General features: G+C 34.9%; 1 protein-coding gene across 5 annotated transcripts; it reads right to left on the bottom strand.

The window, feature by feature from the left end:
* Nucleotides 1-6427: 6427 nt before the first annotated feature.
* On the bottom strand, nt 6428-19611 carry LOC128867046 (ADP-ribosylation factor 6). Of its 5 annotated transcripts, XM_054108139.1 has the most exons (6): nt 19503-19611; nt 19324-19445; nt 15849-15991; nt 13718-13873; nt 13515-13661; nt 6428-6810 (listed from the first exon to the last, which is right to left on the bottom strand). In XM_054108139.1, the coding sequence occupies exons 3-6, from the start codon at nt 15928-15930 to the stop codon at nt 6668-6670; spliced, it is 528 nt and encodes a 175-aa protein (XP_053964114.1). In that variant the 5' UTR covers nt 15931-15991; nt 19324-19445; nt 19503-19611; the 3' UTR covers nt 6428-6667. The 5 variants fall into 5 exon arrangements, with proteins under 5 accessions (XP_053964114.1, XP_053964113.1, XP_053964112.1 ...); XM_054108138.1 differs by having other exon boundaries at nt 15849-15960; nt 19324-19611; XM_054108137.1 differs by having other exon boundaries at nt 19324-19611.
* Nucleotides 19612-23039: the final 3428 nt, after the last annotated feature.

Genomic DNA, 23039 nt, shown 5'->3' on the forward strand with positions numbered 1-23039 from the left:
GCTACCGCTGAGTGAGTTAATTGTAAAAAGGTGATTGTACGATTGTACGGTAGGCAAAATATATTGTGTGTTAACTTATATGTACTTTTTAAAACGTGTAGTCCTTACTACATAGTATTAGAGTTACTCTTGATTTAGTTGAAATTTTCTTCACCACTACTGGAAGCTGTAGTTAAAAATTGTATCACTACCAACTATAGAGGATGAAGAATGATAAAAAATAATGGAAAAAATGTTTACTACCACTACATTCAATTTGCGATAGCGGAATAGAATTCAAGTGTAATGGAGTGCTCGAAAGTTTCACTACTATAAAATTAGTAGAGCTTAAAATTTAGTGCACTACCTCCATCTTTGCGAACTTTTCCTTTAAAGAGAGCCATTAACCTGGACTTTAATTTCAGATAGCGATAAATCAAGTATGTTTGAACGAATATGTATCACTGCGGTGCCCCTGGGTAGCGTACGGAATTAGGGTCATGCAAAAACAGGGGAAGCTTTAATATTAGTTCTGCTCGATGCGTCTATTCCCAAGTAGATTGGCTTGCGATCGAGCATCTGTTATGTGGATCCCTGCATATGGCTTTCAATAAGTAAAAATAAACCTACCAATAAAAAAGTTAAGCCTTGAAAGAGATCATAGTTTGTTTACGTCTATCACCACAAATATTTAAAGACCTATGATTTCAGAGTATGCATCTAGAATGCCTGGCATGCTGATTGATGTTCTCGAAAAGCTAAAGGCTTATGTCGTCAGTAAAGGAGCTCAAATTCGATATCAGATTTGCGGCAGGAGAGACTTTCTAGCCAAATTTCGCCACAGTCAGCGTTAAAGCTAAACTCATTTAAAATCTTGCTCCTTAGCCATCTTGTATCGCCACAATTAGTTTATTCAGCAAATGTACGAGGGTGTGTTGATAAGTGACAATTGTGATGCCCCCCAAAAGGACATGATTTGTCGAGACCTTTCATGGATCCTGGCTTCATTCTACCCAGATCTCTTACCGCCGTGCCATTTTTCATATTTGGAAACATAGAATAATCGCAGGGGGCTAAATTTGAAGAATATGCTGAAAGAGGTCGCCCTTCATAACCTACGGTCGATTAAAATTTCTTTTCTTAAAATTTTTCTAGGTAATCGATATACGACATCGAGCGCTTTCCAAGAGTTGACAGACTCTTATTGGGCCGCAGACCTACCTTTTCTTTGATATCTGGTATGTTGTGATGAATTCATGTTTCGTCAAGGAAAACGGCCTCATTTGGGAAAGAAACGAGGGATACAGTACCCGCTCGTTTATATAGACGCCCGATTTTATGAATTAAACATTCAATGGAGTAAACAGAAAAAATATTTTTGTAATTGTGATATGGTAAGTGATTCAAACGTTTTGTGAAAAAGGCCGTTATGCAAGAAATGCATCTCGATGAGACACATTTTCACCTAAACGAATATGTTGACAGGCAAAACATTCACATTTGGAGTACTTTTCTTCGTTCACATACATATGCCTCGATAAATGGTTGAAGGGTAATTTTATAGTTATTTTTTCAGGCATCCAAGCGATAACCAAATAGCTTGTCAAATCGAACTTTACGTCCTAGCTTGTTAAAGAGTCTTGTGATAACCTTCAGCATTTGGCAACTAAAAACACCATAACTTTGTGTTGAGTACCTGCCCACTACGATATTAAAGACAAAGAAGTCATCGAGGAGTGGGCAAAGGAGGATCGGCAAATGCTATCTTGGGACCGGAACTATTCTGGGGCCTTATCTGACTATCTTCCAAATTTATTTATTAATTTGATAAACTCAGTATAAATACTGGAGGACATAAAGGAACATGGAAAGAAACAGGCAAGCGCGGCTTTTCGGTTACCCGTTCGGCAAGAATGGCATTAAGATGGCTACCTAACCTGCCATAATCGCCTGTGTTTTCACATGCACCGTTTAAATCTGTCTATTGAGACAAATTGCAGGCTCTGTCTTGAGTTCTTGTCTTAACCTTCGGTAGACACAGTGGGGTGTGAATCACGCTGCATAATTTGTGCTCGATCTGGACGATGAAAATATTGATTTTGATGACGCTGATAGTGTCCCAGATTGAGATTTTCTCGAAACGCATACCGATTCTGAAAGAGTCGCCCACAACTTCAAAGACACTGGCTGGATTGAAAGGTAAAAATGGATACCAATAGAGTTCTATATTACCTCAAAAGTGTGTAGACGCGAAATGCAAAATATAGTGGTACAATGATCCGGCCCAGGAGCCGCTAGAGCTGCTAGATAGATTAGATGAACGCTCTTTTTCTCAAGACATTTTAAAAACGATTGTGCATTTTAAGAACGTGAAGATCAAAATTCAAGCCGCTGCATTGGTGGAAAAGCATTTATGTCACTCGCATATACATTTGATTGAGTTTAGGGCTCTTGTTAGATTATTATATTTGAACTTGATGAAGTAAGTAAAGGTCTGTAAAGTTTGGCACGGCTCTCTTCAGAGTGACAATGGCGTTAAATCGGTTACAATTTTTATTGTCCATTTTGCGTTTTGATGATTAGTTAACAAGGTCGCAAAGGAAAGAAAATAACAAATTCACACCGATCCGGGTTTATGGGAGAAATTCTTAACAAATTGCAAAAATTCCAGTATGCTATTCGAATAAACCACGATCGACAACCAGATTTCGAGGATTTGATGGGATTTCGGGATTTCGCATCTATCTTCCATCTAAACAAGACAAGTATGGTATTAAATTCTCTGAGTTTTGTGAGTATTTTGACAAAAAAAAAACGAAATACGTCCAAGCCCTTTGTTAGAAGCAGAGCTATGATTCTTACCAATGCAGGGAATAAGATTAAATAAATTTTATAGTAAGTGCGCAACTAAGTTCCCGTTGTTTGTCAATAGATGGCGCCAGCAGTGTGTGCTAGTCAATTCTAACATAACCCGAACGTCATAAACCAAGCTTAGATATATGGTAAACAAACTGCTTCGGCACATTAGAGATACTTTTGGTTTAGTGAAAATGTCTGATTTTGTGCCGAATAATCGTCATTTGCGGGAAGTGTTGATTTTCCTCTTTCATTCGAAAATAAACGGCGGCTGAAGCGCATCAATAAATAGCTGCAAAAAGTTCATGGAGATACTGCTTTAAGTGAAACAACGTGCCGAGATTGGACCCGTGGCTTCAAAGACGGTGATTTTAATGTAGACGACTGTCCGCGTGAAGGAAGGCCAAAAACCCTCGAAGACGCTGAATTGGAGGTATTGCTCAATGAGGATCCATGCCAAACGCAAGAAGAGCTTACTTCTGTATTAGGAGTTACCCACCAATCCATTTCCAAACGATTCCATGCTTTGGGAATGATTCAGAAACCGGGGGCATGGGTTCCTTGTGATTTAAAACCAAGGGATGTTGAACGTCGTTTTTTGCCTGTGAACAACTTCTCCAGCGGCAAAAAAGGATAGGTTTTCTTCATCGCATCGTGGCGGGTGATGAAAAATGAATTCATTACAGCAATCCAAGGAAAAGAAAGTTACGGGGACTGCCCGGTCATGCTTCTACGTCGTCGCCTCGGCCGAATATTTACTCTGCGAAGGTTATGCTATGTATTTGGTGGGACCAAGTTGGTGTTATTTATTACGAACTGTTAAAACCAAGCGAAACCATCACTGGGGATCGGTATCAACTTCAATTGATGCGATTGAGCCGAGCACTGCGCGAGAAGCGGCCGCAAAACGCGGAGAGGCACGAAAAAGTGATTTTACAGCATGACAACGCTCGGCCTCACATTGCCAAACCCGTTAAAACCTGGGAACACTGAAACAGGAAATCCTACCCCACCCGCCATATTCTCCAGATATTGCGCCGTCCGATTAGCACCTGTTTCGATCGATGGCACATGGTCTAGCTGACCAGCAGTTCAATTCATATGAAGGCATCAAAAAATGGCTTGATCCGTGGATAGCTTCAAAAGATGAACAGTTTTACCGCGACGGTATACGAGATCTACCAGAAAGATGGGAAAAAGTAGTAGCCAGCGATGATTCACTTGTAACCATTTTTTTCAGAATAAAGTTTTATTTTCATAAAAAAACAGCGAGAACTTAGTTGCGCACCTAATAACTTCAAATTTTCTTACTTACTTACGTTCTCTGACTAATATTTATGAATTTTGCTCTTTTTCGTATTCTCACAACTTTATTTTTAGTTTATATAGTTCTTAAGTCCAAGATAGTTTTATGATATAACTTTTTTTGGAACGCAAAGCCTATTACTAATGACAAGTTTCTTTATGTAAATAAAATCCAAGGATGCTATTATATTATCTGATATCTTTGAATAAATTAAATTAAACAATTCATTTTAAATTTATTTCTTCTAAGTACTCACAAAAGAAAATATAAATAAAAACTTTAACTCTGGTTGTTGAAAAAGTTTATGAAGTGGAGTGAAACTTACCTCAGTGTGTCGTTTGCGCCAAAAAAAAAAGGTGTGTCGAACTTTAAACGTTAGAAATTCTGCTGTCAAAGAATTCTTAGCGTTAATTAGGGTGCTTGAGGATATCATAGCCAACAAGAGTTCCATTGTGAGCATGAAACAACAGTTGATAGAAAGTTTTCTAATAGCGGTCACACCACGCATGCAGTGGCTGGACTCCTCGGGTATTTTGGCCATGAAGAAAAGTTTAGTTTTAAAATTTATTCAATGGATTCAACTAAAGAGCTGTTATTTAATCATTAAAATTTTAGATGTTTATGGCTGATTTTCTAAACGATTCTGGTTTATTTTAACATTTCATTCACAATAGATATCAACTGTAATTTTTCGGCAAATTATGAGAATTAAAAGTACGTTCACATATGCAATATTTACTAATAAATCTACAAAATTAATCTGCCCGTTCACATGAGGCAGATCACCTGCAAAATTGACCAGCTGTCAATACTGTTGTGAAAGATTTTCCCTCATAGAAATTATTTTGGTGTTTTTGGTTCGTTTAATTATTTTTAACGATATGAAGAAAATGCAAGGATAAGATATAGCTAATTTAAATGCGCAATCGGCTGTTGATAATAAACAGTTGGAGGAAATCCGTAAACGACGTTTACCGAGGTTTCAAAAAATTATGGCAGCAATACGCATGCGAAAGTCGATATTTCTTTTTATAATAAGTAATGAGAGGACACACGTTTGTGAACACACCCTTTTTTCTGTTATATGAATGCATAATTAATAATATTTAACAAAAATTTTATTAGAATTATGTCTACAAACCTATTTTCTTCATCGGCATACATTTTATTTAGGTTTTACTTTGCCGTTTTTCTTTACACTCGTAAAAATAATGATCTATTCCACAGAAAACACAGGGTTGTATGTCAAAAAGTATGGTTATTATCTAGGATTATTTTATAATCTCAGATTTTGGGAGAGAAATTTTGTATGGGAAATCTCGCTTTTTAATTACGGATTGAGAGTTAAGCACGAAAAAGTAGAACATCTACTTATATGTGTACGTATTATAAGTCTAGTTGTCAATCCGCATGAGTTGCATTTAATTTCTGAGATAATTCCGAATCAAGTCGTTAATCCCGATTAGCCTCACCTTCTGTCTAGGCTATAAACCAAGGCGCATCCATACTAGGTGATAGCAGTATAACAGCTGATTACCAATTTGGTGGTTTCAATGTCAAAGTGATTTGCTTTTCTGTTGTTTCACTTGAATGTTTACATTTTGATTGAAATTTTGACACTCAAAAAGAGCTTTGTACTACTGTTATCTCTTTGTATGGATTTGTCTTGAATAATACGAAACGACCAACTGCTGAATACACAAATAAAACAAATCAAAATGTCGCAACTGTAAGTAAATGTAAAATATAACCAACTTCTGGTTTTCTTTTTGCGGCTCGAATGCAGCAAATGTATGTATTGAAAAAATCCCTGAACCGCATATTTTTATTTCTATTAAAATAAAATATTATTGCCTTACCTGGTGGTCGCCGCTTTACAAGCTACTAATTTCTTATTCCTTTCAGGTTATAAGATAATTGAGATAAGATAATCGAATAAAAGCAACAGATATAATCAGCATTTCCCGCTCAAAGTAAAAATATCCCAAAAATAGTTTTCGCCGTTTGGATTACATGACTGAATTTGTAGATATGAAAATTCAAACTTTCTGTAGTTAAAACGTTTGTGAACAGTTTTCAGCACTTAAATTCTCTATACAGTTATATAAAAAGTTTCATTGAGCAACAAGAGTATTTATTTAAGTTAAATTTATGCGAAAGCGCAATAAGTATTTATAATACATTTTAATGCAGCTACGGTTGTATATGAAATGAGGTTGGTTTTAAAACTAAACATTTTCAAACCTATTTCACTGAAACAATGATCAAAAAATATATGAAGGCTCGTTTACAACTTTTTCATTCATTTGTATTTTTCATATTTAAATTTATTTAAACATATATTTACAAATTATATGATTTATGTAACTTATCTCTTTAACGTATATATAATCAAACAAACTCCTTCTAATTTTTCTTTATTATAATTTACAAATTTCTCTTAATTACTACTGTTGTTCGTTTGCTAAAAAGCATGGTAAGCATGTGTATCTTATATTGAATTCTCTAATTTGTTTTTAATATTTTTCATAACTTATGATTGGAAGTTAGCCATGTTAAACCTTCATAAAGGCCATCTCCTGTGGTTGCACATGATGGTTGAACATACCAGTTACGATCTCTTATTCTAGTTAAACCTAGTTTCTCCTGAATTTCGTGTGGTTTCATTGCTGTAAAAGAAATAATTCACCAAGTATTAGCATAAACATGATTTAATGGCAAATATAATATTATATGAACTATGTAATTATATCTAACTTTGAATGTACGACACGTCGTATGAGACTAAATAAGTTTTTAAAATTTTTCTGTTGACGGTGGTATACATTTTCTCTATAAGGAGTGCTTGAAATTTTTTCGCATGGGGAAAGTTCCACCAACAAAAAAATTGTCAATAATCGACGCGACTTTGGAGCCAAGTTAAACTTGCACATTATTATACCAAAATATAAATATAAAAATTTGTGCTCGAAATGTTTTTAAAATTCTGATTAAAAAGGCTGATAATTTGATGAAAATTTGTTGAATTTTTTCATTTTATGCAGAGTTTAAAACTTTAAGTTACATGGTTTCTGTTGTAATATAAACTCTTTTCCTAAAAAATAAATATATAGTCAAAATTTGATGTACGAGTATATACAACTGTGAACCCTTAAAAAATTATTTTGATGTCTTTTAATGTTTTCCTATAAATCATAGAAAAAAAAAATTCCATACCAAATATCTACGATTTAAAGAATAAGAGATTTCAGGTGTATAGAGTTTATCTGAATGAATCTGGTAACGGGAGCTTGTCATTATTCTGTATTACAAAATTCTGGGTGACAAAATTCTGTAAATTGCAAAAAAATTCTGCTTTTTAAAATTCTGCTTTTTCAAAATTCTGCATGTTTAAGGCGAAAAATTCTGCTTTATTCAAATTTTGTGATTTTCGTCATACAAGAAGTAACAAATTAAACATTTATTCCATAAATATACATATGTATATGTTTAAGCGATAACAATATTTTAGTTTAGCCAATTACAATATTTTTTGGAATTCTTTTTAAATATGTAGTGTGACTTAATTCATTTCTTTTCTTAATAATTCTTCGCAGCTGTTCGTTTTTTTTAGAAGAGTTCTATGCAAAAATACTGTGGATTGCGTAGCCGGAGTTGGACTGATGAGGGTTATTTTTTTGAAGCGCGGCCGGAGGCCGGCCACGCGAAAAGAAGTTCTACGCAAAAATACTGTGGATTCTATCGAAACTGAAGAAAAAATTATTATTATTATTATTTTTTTTTATTTAATATCTCGAATAATAATAAAAAATAATAATAATAATAAATTAAATAATTACATTACCTCTTTAACATTGTTAACATTATATTTTAATACAGAATTTTGAAAGCAGAATTTTAGAAAGCAGAATTTTAAAAAAGCAGAATTTTGTTTTTAGAATTTGGTACATACAGAATTTCGACACCAACCCTCTGGCAACTACGCAAATAACGGTTATTTATTGGCATAGTTATGTTTTTAAGTGCAACATTGAAATAGCAATGCCTTCATATTTTTATGTTATATAAGGAATATTGATAAAATTTTGCAAAGATTTAGACGAAAATACATTTTTTATTATTTATTTATATATGTACAATATATATTTTTTTTAATTTTAGTACGACATTCTGAAATTGAGAGCAAATGGCAGATTTGACAGTCATACAAAATATTTTTTATGTTCAGCAAAAATGATTTCAAATGCAATCAAATCTATGAAAAAGCCGGAAAAAGAAGAGGAAAACGAAAAACTTTCCTGCAAGTCCATTGCAGAATTGTAAGATGCTCCAAAGAGAATCCCATGAAGTCAGCCATATAAATTAAAAAAAGAGGTGAACTTCAATTTTTCAGACATGCCTGTACGTAGATGAGTATGGGAAGCTGGATTAGTAGCACGAAGCCGCTCCAGATACAAAAGCATAAGGCAAAACGTTTGGAAATATGAACTGACGAGTCTTAAATAGTTTTGTAAGCCGCAATACACCCTAAAAACCATTAAACATAAGGGCTCAAAAATAATGGCAAAGAGATGTTTTTCATATTATGGCCCAGGCCCCATACACAAAATGGACAGGGGCATAATGAACACCAATATTTATATAGAAATAATGCCGAATGTTATGTTACCATATTGCAGAGAGGAAGTGCCAATAAAGGTGTCTACCAGCAGGATAATGACCCTAAACACACGAGCCGGAAAGCCAAGGATTGGTTTCGCGCAAACAAAATTTAGGTTATGGAATGGCCAGCTCAATCTGCCGACTTTAATCTTATAGAAAATCTGTGGGCGAACTTAAAAAAGCTGTACATAGGTAATACCAAACCGAGTAACAATCAACAACTTTGGGAAATTGTTAAAGATGCGTGGCTGAAGATTCCGAAGCAGCGATGTGAAGAATTGGTGGGCACAATGAATAAAATAAATTTTTTGTAAACTTGGGTACAATGCGTTACTTAAGGGGTTAGGGGTAGTCAAAAATTTCAAAAAAAAATGTTTTTTTGTTGCATTTTCTTAAAGTATAATTAACAAAGGGCGTTGCGGAGCTCGATAGCAAAACTTTAAGTCCCTCAGTCTCAAAACTATGGTTTTGAACTGGTGATCACTGTAACTTAAAAACCGCTTGGTAGATTTCAGTAAAATTCATACTGCTTTTGAAAAACATAAAAAACTCGTGCCTGATCGAAGGATTTTTTTTCCAAAATTTCCTTTTTTTAACAATTACCTGTCGGTTTTTTCTTGAAAATCTGAAAAATATTTCCTGAGGTCCTGATTATCAATTAAAATTTTGAAAAAAAAGCTTAGATCAGGGACAAGATTATCTATTAATAAAACTAATTTCTCTTCTCCGATGGGTTTTAGATGAATCTCCAAGGATTTGTGATGATCACCGCAAGGGACTTCTGGAGAAACGGGCTTCACACAAACAGCGGTAACTTTTACATTACATTATTAATTTTTGTTTTTTCTTTTTGAAATTTTGCTTAAGTCAAGTCGAAACATGATGTACCTATTAATGCTATGTTTTTATTTTCGTAAAATAAAGCAACTGACTAGCAAAAAAAAATTTTTTGAAAATCACAATTTTTTCGTGCCTCAGACTACCCCTAACCCCTTTAATGGCCACTCCTTTTTTAATGTTAACCCTGTATTTCTATATTTTATTATAAAAGGTTGTGGTTTTCGTTATATGTAGAAGTGATTTAAATATACTGGGCACATAAAAAATAGAATATATCAAAATGATAAAAAAAACTTTCAATCACATCATAGATTTGTTTTTTTACTCGTAATCTAATTTTTTTTTTGGTACTGCTATTTTCGTGTAAGCAACTGTATTTATATCTTCCCGACACATATGTATGTGCCTTCTATCATGTTACAAATGCCTTCTATCATGCCACAATATTATAATGTTACACACAGGTACAATTCCTTAGATAAAAATATATGCTTATGAACACCGTGTTGTAGGATGTAGCAGAAAGTGACAGCTTATTAAGCTCTGTTTAGGCCTACTAAACAGCTGAAGCTAAACCAGAGGAATGAGGGTGCCAGACGAGCATGTGAAGAGGTGCTGAGTGCGAGGTTTTAAATGCGAATGTCGGTCTGCATTCATTCGGATCCAGCGGTTGCTTTATTTAAATCTGAACCTCATCAGTAGTCTGAAATTTCTGAAGTGCCTAATAAGTGGCACTAGCCCATCAGCTGCTAGTAAGACTAGTTTGACCTCCTTCGCACATGTGGTAAATAGGGTAACCATGGATTTCGTAGAGCAGAGTGCAGTGAGAAATGCGTGAAAAATTGGAAAAATAACTGTTTACTTCCGGCTCCTGAACACAAGCCATATTATGATGATGGACCGATTGTTGAAATTTTGAGAAAACTATATCTATTTGAGACATTTTGAAATCCAAAACGATTTCGAAAAGTTTTCGAATTGCGCTAGCTATAGCATTGAATATAAAATGCGAGTTTTTTTTTTAATTTAATAACTCCCAAATTGTCGGACATATTTTAATACAAAATTCAGACAACACATTTTAATACTCATGTGAAATATGGCCGATAACCTTTGTTGCTACCAGCCTTAATTAGGTAATAGAGTCACGTATAATTATATTTCATATAAATAAATGGTTATATAATATGGTGTGCTAGCGTCATTTTGAAAAATTTTCAAAATCTTTTGCATTTCAAAGTGCGCCATATAATTTCTATTTCACTGCATTTCGTTTATATTTTGACGGGTATAATAAAAACAAGATTGCGCCCATCAGAGAGTACATGACGTCACACTAGCTTCATTGGCAGTGTTGCCAACCCTTTGCTCTTCATAATAAATTTAGTGTTTTTTATACCGAAAATGCGAAAATTTTTGAGTTTTTCAATTTGCAGCTACCAAAATTGTAAGTTAAAGAAGAAAATTTGTTTAATTAAAAAAACTGAGAAGATTTTATTGCTATTGAAAATTGTTTGATTCTTATGTATAAAATTTGATGCTTATAGGTGCTATAGAAGTGTAACTATATTAGAAAAACACACACAAAAAATACCATATAATACTGAAGAAACTATAACGAACTTTTTTTAAAAAGGAGTCTTGTTAAAAAAACCCACTCATTTAATACAATTCATCACGCATACAAAGTCCTTCAAGTAATTCAATAAAAATTTTGTATTTTCTTTTCTTAGAATTGGCATTTTAGTTACTTTTTATATCCGAAATTAGGCAACACTGCAGTTCCGGGAAAGATATTTTCCAGCTTCCAGCATGTGAAAGCAGCCCGCACGACACTAACCACCTTTTCAATGCCCTATTAAACCCCCTCATCTAACGACCCTCCCCTCTGGACCCAACCCGTCGAAACAGCTAGTTTCCTAGACCTACCGTTAGATGAGCTAGACGAAGACGACCGGTGATTACGCTAAACTGGCAGGGCAAAGGTACTGCTACAACAACAACAACATTTCCCTGCTCGAAGGAGAAGAAGAACAAACTTGGAAAACAAATTTAAATAAAGCGAAAACATTTCACACACAAATAACGCACGAATTACAACCAACACCAGCAATAATCTCGATCGCCGACAATGTGACCAGAAGATAAATAAAAAGTAAAGCTAAATAGAAATGAAAGAATTATTGAACTAACTTTTCAAAAATTATATTTCAAATAATTAAAAACATCAGATTTTAATTAAAGGATGCTAGAAAAATGTCAGAACGAAAAAACTAAAACTCTGAGGCTAGAGAAAAAAAGCTAAATCAAGTTACGAAAATAGTCGCACCAATTGCACAAGGGTGACGTCACTGAAATCAGCTGATATTGTCAAATTCGCTGCGAACAAAATAACGGTATAACGATAGGCGCCACCTCATTGTTCTCCCCAACGTAGTACATATAAAAAATGTTTCCAGCTCGTCACCGCCTCACTAGGTAGCTATGACTTAACTTTTTATCCCTGATGACAACAATGCGATCGATGCCTGCATCGATAAAGCGATATTACACGAAGGCTGTGCTATCGATACTTACTGTTGGGGTAATATACCTGCAAGATTTAAGCTTAATATTGCCCTAAGTGATTGCTGATTACATTTTGGCTGTGAGCCACTGTATAGTTTAAATCGACGTTTTTGTGTAAAGTACAACAAAATGCAACAACGCACAAGAAGCGGCATAACATGTCAGCATGGAAACAAGGTTCCATTCCGAACATTGAACATTTTTACAGGTAGTAAAATATCAGAGAATGTTAATGACCTACATGCACATGTTCAGAAGTCTTTTATATGGAAGAAACTACTCAACATTGTATTAAAAAAAAATATGGTCAAAAATCAACGCGATTTTTTTACTGCCTTAGAACTAAAACTTTATTGTTCTCAAATTGAATGGCGTATAAAACTGTATACCCAGAAGTTTTCGAAAGGTTTTGATTAAAAAAGTGAAAATTCAAATCACTTTTGAAGGAGTACGGCCGCCAAACCAGTCCTGAATTGGCGGAAAAAATTAACTGCGATCATACAACGAAGGAAAAAATTGGGATCCTGTGTGTCTCACGAATTCAACGAAAAAAACAAAGAAAGTCGCCTCCAAATTGCTTCTTAGCATATCGCCCGCCATCGAGCAACACGCGGTCTCAAACAGCGCTTTTTGTACCGAATCGTCACGGGAGATGAGAAATGGTGCCTATACATCAATATGAAGCAAAGAAAAAAGTGGGTAGCTCCAGGAAATACATCAGCCGTACATTGCCCAACTACACCGTGTGAATGAGGCTATTCGGCTGAAAAGACCTGATCGACACGGTCAAACCATACTTCTACACGACAACGCCAGGTCCCAAGTTGCACATGTCGTCAAAGCCGCACTCCAATAGCGTATTCTCCGGACATTGCACCGACCGATTACCATCTTTTTCGCTCCCTCTCAAACTATATGAAGGGCGTTACCTTCGATAACAAAGAGGTCCTTAAAAACTAACTCAACAACTTCTTTGACACCAGACCGGCATCAACATATTGGTCGAGAGGTAGGAAGAGGTTGTAAACAGCAACAGCGAATATATAATTAAATCAATGGTAAAAAAAGTATCGTGAAGAAGCATGCGCGAAAGTGCATGATTAAAAAACAAAACTGTGCGAGCGTGCGGGAACATGAGTCAAACTGACTTCACGCGCATCTCTAATTGATACCTCCCTAGGTGTTAGACACTATATCTGTCATAAAATTCCGATGCCAAACGACATGATTTAATTAATCTATAAGCTCTGTCTTCATTAACAGTTTTAATGAGAAAGAGAAGAAAGTAAGCAAGAAATCTTACCATCTGCAAGGTCCTGCTTGTTAGCAAATATCAGAATAATGGCGTCTCTCATTTCTCTATCATTAATTATTCTATGAAGTTCCGTTCGCGCTTCATCTATCCGGTCGCGATCAGCGCAATCAACTACAAATATTAGGCCTTGCGTACCTACAAGCAAATACGTTGATTATTTGTGTAAAACAAAGTGTAGGATTATAACATACCTGTGTAGTAATGCCGCCATAGGGGTCGAATTTTATCTTGGCCGCCAACATCCCACACGTTGAATTTTACATTTTTGTAGGTTACAGTCTCGACGTTAAACCCTACCGTTGGAATTGTCGTAACAGACTGTCCCAATTTAAGCTTATACAGAATTGCTTTATGTACAATAATTATTAAGGAAAACGTCGAAAATTTAGGTTTTGAATGGAATTTTTACTATAATCACAACCTTCGCAATTAAGGAATTTAAAAAAAAAAAATGTTTCTCTGGTACATTTTGTACCCCACTAATGAATTCAACTTGTAAGGTAAACTCGATATCGTAGATACATCAATATTTTCCAACCAAGTTCTTAGTTTTTGCTGTGTTATCATAGCTCTAAAAATGTTCTGATTTCTTTCGGCTTCTGAAGATTTTCACAGATGGGAATTTGGTATATTAAATTTTTACCCTTAATTGCACAGTGCAGTAAAATAAAAAATTATTTCTGGGGTTTCATAGTATTTGTCCGATAGGTGATGTTCGACCGCCATAGCCGAATGGGTTGGTGCGTGACTACCATTCGGAATTCAGAGAGAACATAGATTCGAATCTCGGTAAAAGACCAAAATGAAGAAAAAGTTTTTTCTAATAGCGGTCGCCCCTCGGCAGGCAATGGCAAACCTCCGCGTACATTTTTGCCATGAAAAAAATATCTGCCGTTCGAAGTCGACTTGAAACTGTAGGTCCCTCCATTTGCAAACACCCAGAAAGGGTATACGCGCCAATTATATATATAATCATATAAAGAGTCCGCCATCTATTGTTACGGAGTTGAACTAGGTATTATTTGAAGAATGGTAACACTTAGTTGTCATCTGATTTGACAGAAAATTAGTTTTATTCTTCCGCTGCACGAAAATGGTTGTGTATACGCTCAAAGAACGCTGGGAAATATTGCGACATTACTTTGAAAATCATGGTAATGTTGCAGAATGTGTACGAAAATTACGTACGGCAATGGGAAGAAGAAAAGCACCGAATGAAGCGTATGTGCGTTACTTTGCGAAAAAAGTAAGAGAAACTGGGTTGCTATTGACAAACCAATGCGTGACCGACCAAAAACCGCAACCAGCCAAACCAGCAACAATTGATGCACTGAAAACCAACATACTCGATGTCATAGCTGAAATACAGCCGCATACAATCGAAAATGTGTTGAAAGATTGGACCGATCGTATGGGATGGTGCATGGCTAGCCGAGGCAGCCATATGAATGAAGTTGTGTTCCATCATTAACCGGAAGGATTGTGCTTCAAAATAAAAAAACACTTTGGAAAAATATTGAGTATTTTCTTTTTTATAGCATTTTTAATTCCGTAAAGTTATAAGAAGACACGTATTTTACCAAATATTTGTAACAGTATTTTATTCTTTCATTTTCTGCCACCTCAAAGTTAAGTTCTCATAAATAAAAGTCGGAAAAAGTGCGGAAAGTTAGTCAATAGCGAGCAGAGAAGTGGCAAATAGAAGAGGCCTAATATAATCAAATTTCGTCTTAATGTTGGACCATTTTTGAAGAATTAAAAACTTGCACAGTTTTTTCATAGAACAATCGGAATTTGGAACTTGAAATCTTGACTTAAAGTCAGTATCAAATTTCCGCGGAACGTAATGGATCGTTTTAAGCTTGAACAGTGCGAAATTTATATGACTTGTTTCTAAAGTCAATGTTATGAACCCCAAAGAGTGCGTTTATTGAAAATAAGTCAAAATCATATTTTCTGACGAAGCGGATTTTCATACCGACTGCTATGTTAACAAGCAAAACTGACGCCAGACAATGGTGGGTGCTACATAGGTATGATAAACGGTTCTTTCCTGCCGGAAATTGAGTTTCGCGAGTTTATATTTTATGCGCGAGGTTCGATAATCGAGTTGTCAGCCGTCGAGGGTGATGTTAATTGACCACGTCGAAGCTGCGATCTGACACCGTTAAACTTTTTTGTGGGCTGTACAATACATTCTAACTCAAAATATGCTTACCTAGGAAGTATACTATCTATATTTTAATGTTTTAGGTACTTCCATACAATTATTTGTAATTTCAACCAATATGGGTTGAATAGAAATTTATGCAAAAAGGATACTTGTTTTGCCTGCGGCATCTAGACCAAGCATTAAAATCCGCATTTCCTTGTTGCCAAATATTTTAGAAAGTAGTTTCCCCATTGTGGAGCGTCATCAACTGCTGCAATATATCTGCGAATAAATATGGAGAAAAAAACATCCCCTGTGTGAAAAAATATATTATTATTACTGCAGAAGCTGAAATTAAGCCTAATTGACATTATGAAATTAGTTGCATAAAATTAATTTCATGGGTGAAAGTAAACATTTCAAAGCAAGCTGATGCCAAAACAGTTTTATGTCGGGCGCTATTCCGTAATAGAACAAATGCACGCAACTAATTCCACGGTGCAAAATGCGTTGAAACTAGTGTCGCGAAAGCGCGTGCGCGGAGTGGGCAAATGGTTATCACAGTGCAGTGGTTATCTTACGGTCTTATACTTAAAAAACGAAAAAAAAATACAAATCAGCTGATTTACCGACACCACCTTTAATAGATTCGCCTTGATAGAACAGCTGATATGACTTTTATATTTGTCTTGTATTCGGGGTTGTCAAATTGAGATGTTGATTTACATTTTATTCCTTTAAATTTTAATTTGATTTACATTTAATTATTCCTTTAGCTTTGAATTATGTTGGCATATTTTTATGAAAATTAATTTTAAAAACTTGTATTAAAAAATATCGTTTTGATATGGGAATGAACCATTTTTCCTAGTTCTGTTGGTCCAGCATATATTAAATTATAACGGAAGAAACGCCTGTCAACAATTTTGTGAATAGTTTATGAACCAGCCATACAAATTACTCGTTTATTTGGTAATGTATCCCTGTACCTCATCCAATTCCTCAGTCGTTTACAAATAACCGCGGCATGCTTAATGGGTTGCGTCATATCTTCCAGTATTTATAAAAAATTTTATTTGCATTTTTGAATCCAATCATCAGTAATCAAGGCGCGTTCATTGAAGGTGGTGGCACTAGACCAACAACAATGTTCTGTACTTTTGATTGTCAAAGCAAAGTATTGAGAAACTAGAAAACAAATAATGAATTCGCCAAAAAAAAACAACTCAGCTGATTTACCAACACCACCTTTAATAGATTCGCCTTGTCAGCTTTGCTATGAAAATAAATCAATTCTGCCGAAACGAATTCATCCGCCTTAGACATAATCAGCTTGCTTTGACAATCTGAATACCAAAAGCAAAAACAAAATACATGTAAATTTTGGTAGTTGGTAAATTTTGTTTTGGTACTACTGTTATCACCTTGAATATATTCGGCTTGCTTTCTTGATACTTATTTGTATTCAATCGTAAAACTATTAATACCGTAGAAATATCTTTATACACTTTCTGCCAAGATTTGCAGAGGAAGATAGTAGTCAGATGTGACTAAAAAAAGAACACTATATGGACCATCCTGTATGTAATTTATTCCTGTTATTGTGGTAGCATAAACATTCCCCATACATATACGGGAAATGCTGCTGAAGTGACAGTCCTTGGTCGGATATAAATCCGGAACGTTGCTTTTGTTGTTGTTGAATCAGTTTTGAAAAGCTCTCTAATCCTACGGAGTATCACTATTCCTCGGGAATGGGCGCTGCATTATTTAAAATGAACCAAACGGTTGCCCAAACGGTTGTTTTATCTTTGTGCCAGAGCTACTGGCTAGCGACTTGCGGACCTTCTTGCAGCCGGAATTGGCATGTCGGCGACTTTCCCTTCCAGTCAGTGTTTGACCTTGTTCTTCCAGGTCGTAAATAAGTTTCCCATGGATTTATTGAGAAAATTTTTACGATACTCTCTTTTAAAAAAAAAGTGAGAAAGATTGGAGATAGCTGGTTTCTTTTGATCACAAGTAAATCAATATCATTGCCGAACGCCAATGTCAAGCAACCATTAGCGTATGGGATCAAGCAAATTCAGTTCAGTCATTGAAGGAGCTTCGAGATGTATAAGTTGAAAAACAATGGATTAAGGACGGCACCTCTTGATTTATTTTTCTGTGTTTGGAAATTTGATTTCGAAATATTACAGACGAGTGATGACCACAAGAAGACTTTGGAGATATAATCTTTCGCGGTGGAACTTAGGTTTTCAAATTGATTACCTAATTAGCTCTCTTAAACTTCATCGCTGGTGAAAGCAAGAATTGCACTGTAATTTGACAAATAGTGCAGTTTTCAGGTGGCACAACACTTTCTCCTTCCCACCTACACAATCACCGAATGGGTTTGGTAATGGTAAGCGGCCTGATGCCAGGGATAGGAACTTGTTAGGTCAAATGAAAGCTGCGATTAACAAAACTCTCCTAAACGCATTGAAGTCATTGACAATTGTCGTCGTCTATCGCATCAATGGTAGACCCAAGAAATGAAAGCGTGGGGCCAGAGGGAAGAGCCTCAGATGAGCAGGTATAAGTGGGCATGCGAAGAGGTGGTTAATGTTATGCTGTGTGCATTAAAACCTGAAGTGGTCTTAAAATACCTTTGGTTGCATCTAACCGAAGTTTGGATTCACTTCGCATTTCCCGGACGCGCGATTTAAAATTTTGTTTTAACAGATTTAGTAACAGTCCGTGAAATTGGAACTGTTAGAGCGGCCTTAATGAAAATTAGTAAACTACTGACACGCCCAAAAAGGGTGCACCCGCCAATTATACATATATATGTAGAAACCTTCGAAATGGCTGACAAAGTATCAAATGGCATAGTTGTAAATAGGCTGAAAACCTCAGGAGCCACGATAACGGTAACTAAATTACCTTGCAGGTGATACGGTATTTTACAACTGCTGATAACATAACAAAAAGGACGAACACGTATTGACAAGGAAAACTTGGTTTGACAACAACAAAGAGTGGGCAGATACAGCGGAACTCAAATTAAATTATATCATTAATTACATGACTTGGCAACCGTACGGCCAAGATCAATTTAAGAGCTGGCTCTAATCGAAAAAACCGATTCTAACTCGCCTATGACTTATACGCTACTCACTTATACGCTACCTTCGCTGTGATTAAGCGTCTCTGTTTTAGGCTTATATTTGGTGTTCTTTTTAAAGTTGTTAAAAGGGGCAGTTACGGCCTACTTTTGTATCAAAGTGTGGATATCTTTTAACAAAGCAAAAACATATTCAGAAATATGCGAATATGTTTTTTTACATGGCAATTTCGCTTTGTATATCTAACACATATTTGCAAATTGAAGATATGTAACAAATACACAACCAAGTAAAGATAAATCCGTTTTTCATATATTAATTGAACTTCCGGAAGCGCGCTCAGTTTTATCATTGAGCTCTTACATATATACAATTGTGAATTATTGCATGATTTGCTTATACTTCTTGGAAATGAGTTTTAATAATGATTTACATGAAACCTTCACAAATTATATGGAGTAAAAGACATTTCATGTCTTGCGTCAGCATGACTCTATATACATATTCGCGTTGTTTTTAGTAAATATCTACCACACACCTGATAAACAATTTTCAACCTTAATACTCCAATATAATGTTTAATGCCACCGATGCCTTTACACGTCACTTCAAATTCCAAAAAGTGATCGCCAACTTTAACAATATCTGCTCTGGCCCATACTTTTAAGGTAATAAATACATTAAAACTTTAATTTCTTTCATTAAATATTAATTTACATTTTCAATACTATCAGATCTCTTTTTTTTCTATTAACATTCACTCATTTTCGACACACGCCTTTATTAAACTTCATAAAATACCACATTAATGAAATCGAGAACTGCACAGTGAACGAAATTGGAAATGGAATGAAACGGGTGAAGCTATAAACCCAAATAAATACGCTATCACAAATCCTAATAAGAGGTTCACACACAGCGCCTATGCCAATCAGTGGAAAAGTTCTGTGGTGAATAAAACTTTTTACTTTGATGAGAAAATTCAACATTTTTGCTACACCATTTCCAAACGTTTCACTGTTGGATATTACTGACAGCTGCTTTGTTTCCAAAGAGCAGTAGCGAGTTAAACGATTCAAAAATGAAGAAATAAATGAATAAAATGAAGAAAATATGTATTTGACTTTGCTGATTTTAATTCTTCTGCCTTCTTCGTGATTATGCTTAAACTCAAATTTTTCACTAAAGGAGTTGCTTAGCTGAAGGAAGTAAAAACTTCCAATCTTACAGAGTACTTTTCTTATCAATTGGAATAGGCCCAGGCATGAAATATGTAGGGTATTCGTTTAAATGGCTTGTATGTTGAGTATACGTCCAGAGAGGTAGACGAGGAAAGGGTAGGAGCATTAAGTTGCTCATGTAACTCGCTTTATGTTTGTATTCATCTCAATGTTGTTCTTGGCTGTAGACTGAAAACTAAAGCAATTATAAGCAACGGAGTTTCCCTATATGAACGACACGGACAACATCAAAAGAGAATTCGCAAAATTAAAGCAACAAAAATTTCTCTGCATAAATATGATCTTAGCAAAATTTAAATATGTGAATGTAGTGTTTCGGCCTGGTCTGATGTAAACAGCCAATCACCCACACTATTGTCAAATTGCTTTGCTTTGAGCATATAGTCCACGTATACAAATGTATGTTTAAATATATCTTTAGGCGCCTTCGCTTCGCTACTTCTCTGCTCGCTCCTATTGTTTGACGAAATATTTGCACGTGAAAACAACAAGAAAATTACCGAGCAAGATACGCGCTAGCGAGTATGGTTATGCCTCATAAAACTGGTATAGCTAACTATTTTCAATGTGGCTAACTCTGTTTTCTGATATTAGGCAAGTTTCATAAGAACTTTGCAAACTCTCTTTTAGTTCAGGTTCACACACGGCAACTCCTTTGCTTGCAATTCTTCAGTTTTTGTTCAGTCAAAAACAACAACCACATTGAGAAGAACAAGAACACAAAGGGTGTTGACAAAGCACGAACATCGCATATAACGAGTTGAAGCAACAAATGCATAGATAATAAGATGGGAAACTTTTTCATTTTGAGAGAGAGTGCGCCCATGAGGACGTTTCAAAACTTGGCAGCACTCACACATTATGGGATTTTGAACAGCTGATAGGCGAAATAGCAGGCTGCCAGAAGATACGCGCCAAAAATAACTGTCGAAAACAGTTCGTTTTTGCTTAATGGAGAAATAACGTGTTGAAATACTTATAATTATTTGTCTTAAAACTAATTCAATTGAAATGTAATATAATAATTTGAATTGAAGTGAGTTTGTAGAATCCAAAGCTCGGTGTATCCTTTTCGACTTCTACTTTTAATTAGTCTTATGTACATAATGTAATTTTATTGAAAACTGTGTGTTGGTTTATGTAAATTTGTATATACGTAAATATTCTATGGTTGAAAAACGTAGGTAAGGGAATTGAATTTGTGTTTGAGATATTTCACAAAAATTAAAGGTAATCTGTTTTAACTTATTCTGTTCGTTGTTTGAGAGTTTTTTTGTTTTGTTACCCACTTTCTGTGTTATATTAAAAAATCGCAATAAGTCATGTTTTTAATTATAACTTATGTTTTTCGGGTTCATAACTTTATTATTGTTAAATTACTTATGTATATCAGTTTTGAATAATTTCATGTACATATACATTTTTTAAATTTTTTGCTTATTTATGTACATATATCATACGGATTGTGCTTATTTTTAATATGTGTAGGTGTTTACGAGTGATATAAGGCTATTGGGCAACCCCACACTAAATACTAACCTCAATGGTGTTGTGGAAATTAAAATTCCCAATTTTTGTTTAAAAAATACCCAATTCATGCCTTTCATACCCAAGCACATTTTTCAGCGCTCTCACGAGAAAAAGAGTTTCCCATCTAGTCATCTATGACAAATGTATGCCTGTATGAACGCGCTTCTACTAATACTCATTGGGTGCTTCCAAACAAATGTAATTTATGGCCGCTCTTTTCCAGTGCATACTTATTTATATAAGTTTGAAGCAATACTACTATTCAACATTTGCCACTTGCTAATAGTGTCGACGCTCACCGACCTATACGTATGCCGTGTCTGCTTGGCGTGAGATACACAAAATTGAGGACAACTTATGCTCGTATGGCTACGTAAATAACAGCTGATTTCGTTTGCTTACATATTAATAAACTACATCGGAGTTTGCTTGTATTGACACAATTTTGCTGCATTCATATATTTTACGTGTGTGGCATTATCAATTACAATCTTTCATTCATTTCAACAGTACTGGATGGTGAGAGAGCACTCAGCTGATATGGCTATTGTACAGATCCATAAGTAAAAACATTCTCAGTTGGTTGTCAAAAAATATCCAGAGCTGAGATCACCTGATTCCAAAACGCGATTTTTTGTAACATGGTTGCATAATTCAATTTCATAGAAAATCGTATCAAAAAGCCTTAAAAATTACGTAAAAATGCATAGATTTCTCAATAAAATACATTATTATAGTATAACTAAAAAATATATTAAAAATATTTATAATTGTAAATTTTCCAAGCCAAAGATAATATTTTAGTTTTTTTTGTCGATATTCTATAGTTTTTAATGTTTAAAAATTCTAATTTGACCTAGTAACCCCGCCAATACGCTCAGCAAACTTAGGCCTGTCAAAAAAATAGGAAGCAGAAGAGCGCGTTTACTTGTACTTTTGTACAATGGTCATGGCTTCACAGTAAAAATCAAAATTTCTCGGATTTCATATGTACTTCATATAAATTTCAATCACATACATGTAAATGAAAATCGCTCGTTATCTTAACATTTTATAAATATTGATATTTTTCATATTGTAAGGGTGTCAAATGCCTACATCAATTTCAAAAGTTTAGGTACGCGTGCGCCTTTAAGCTTCACAAAACGCACGGTGGGCTTGAACGAGAGATGCATAGGTTTGACAAAAATGCCATACAAAACGGCCAGCGAGGATTTTTTTACTGGCTACTAATATACATATGTGAAATCAGATAAATTTGAAATTAAATTTGGGTAAATTACAGCTCCCGATAATACATAATATTGTAAATTCGAAATAAGGGATATGATACAAATCGGTACATTCACTTATTTACTATACTCGTCATAATATACCACTGAAAACTCACAGTAAGTTTGGTCACTTTATTTTTATTTAAGAAATTAAAACTTAAAGGATAACATGAATTATGTAACAATAATTTTTAATCATAAAAAATAAA

This window comes from Anastrepha ludens, chromosome 6, assembly GCF_028408465.1.
Source record: "Anastrepha ludens isolate Willacy chromosome 6, idAnaLude1.1, whole genome shotgun sequence".
NCBI classification, from domain to species: domain Eukaryota; kingdom Metazoa; phylum Arthropoda; class Insecta; order Diptera; family Tephritidae; genus Anastrepha; species Anastrepha ludens.

Excerpts from the sequence above, each read along its gene's own strand:
- LOC128867046 (XM_054108139.1), bottom strand. The coding sequence starts at position 15,930 with ATGGGGAAACTACTTTCTAAAATATTTGGCAACAAGGAAATGCGGATT. Across the intron at positions 13,874-15,848 it reads AGATGCCGCAGGCAAAACAA|CAATTCTGTATAAGCTTAAA; the intron begins GTATCCTTTTTG and ends TTGTACATAAAG. Across the intron at positions 6,811-13,514 it reads CAAGCAGGACCTTGCAGATG|CAATGAAACCACACGAAATT; the intron begins GTAAGATTTCTT and ends TTTCTTTTACAG.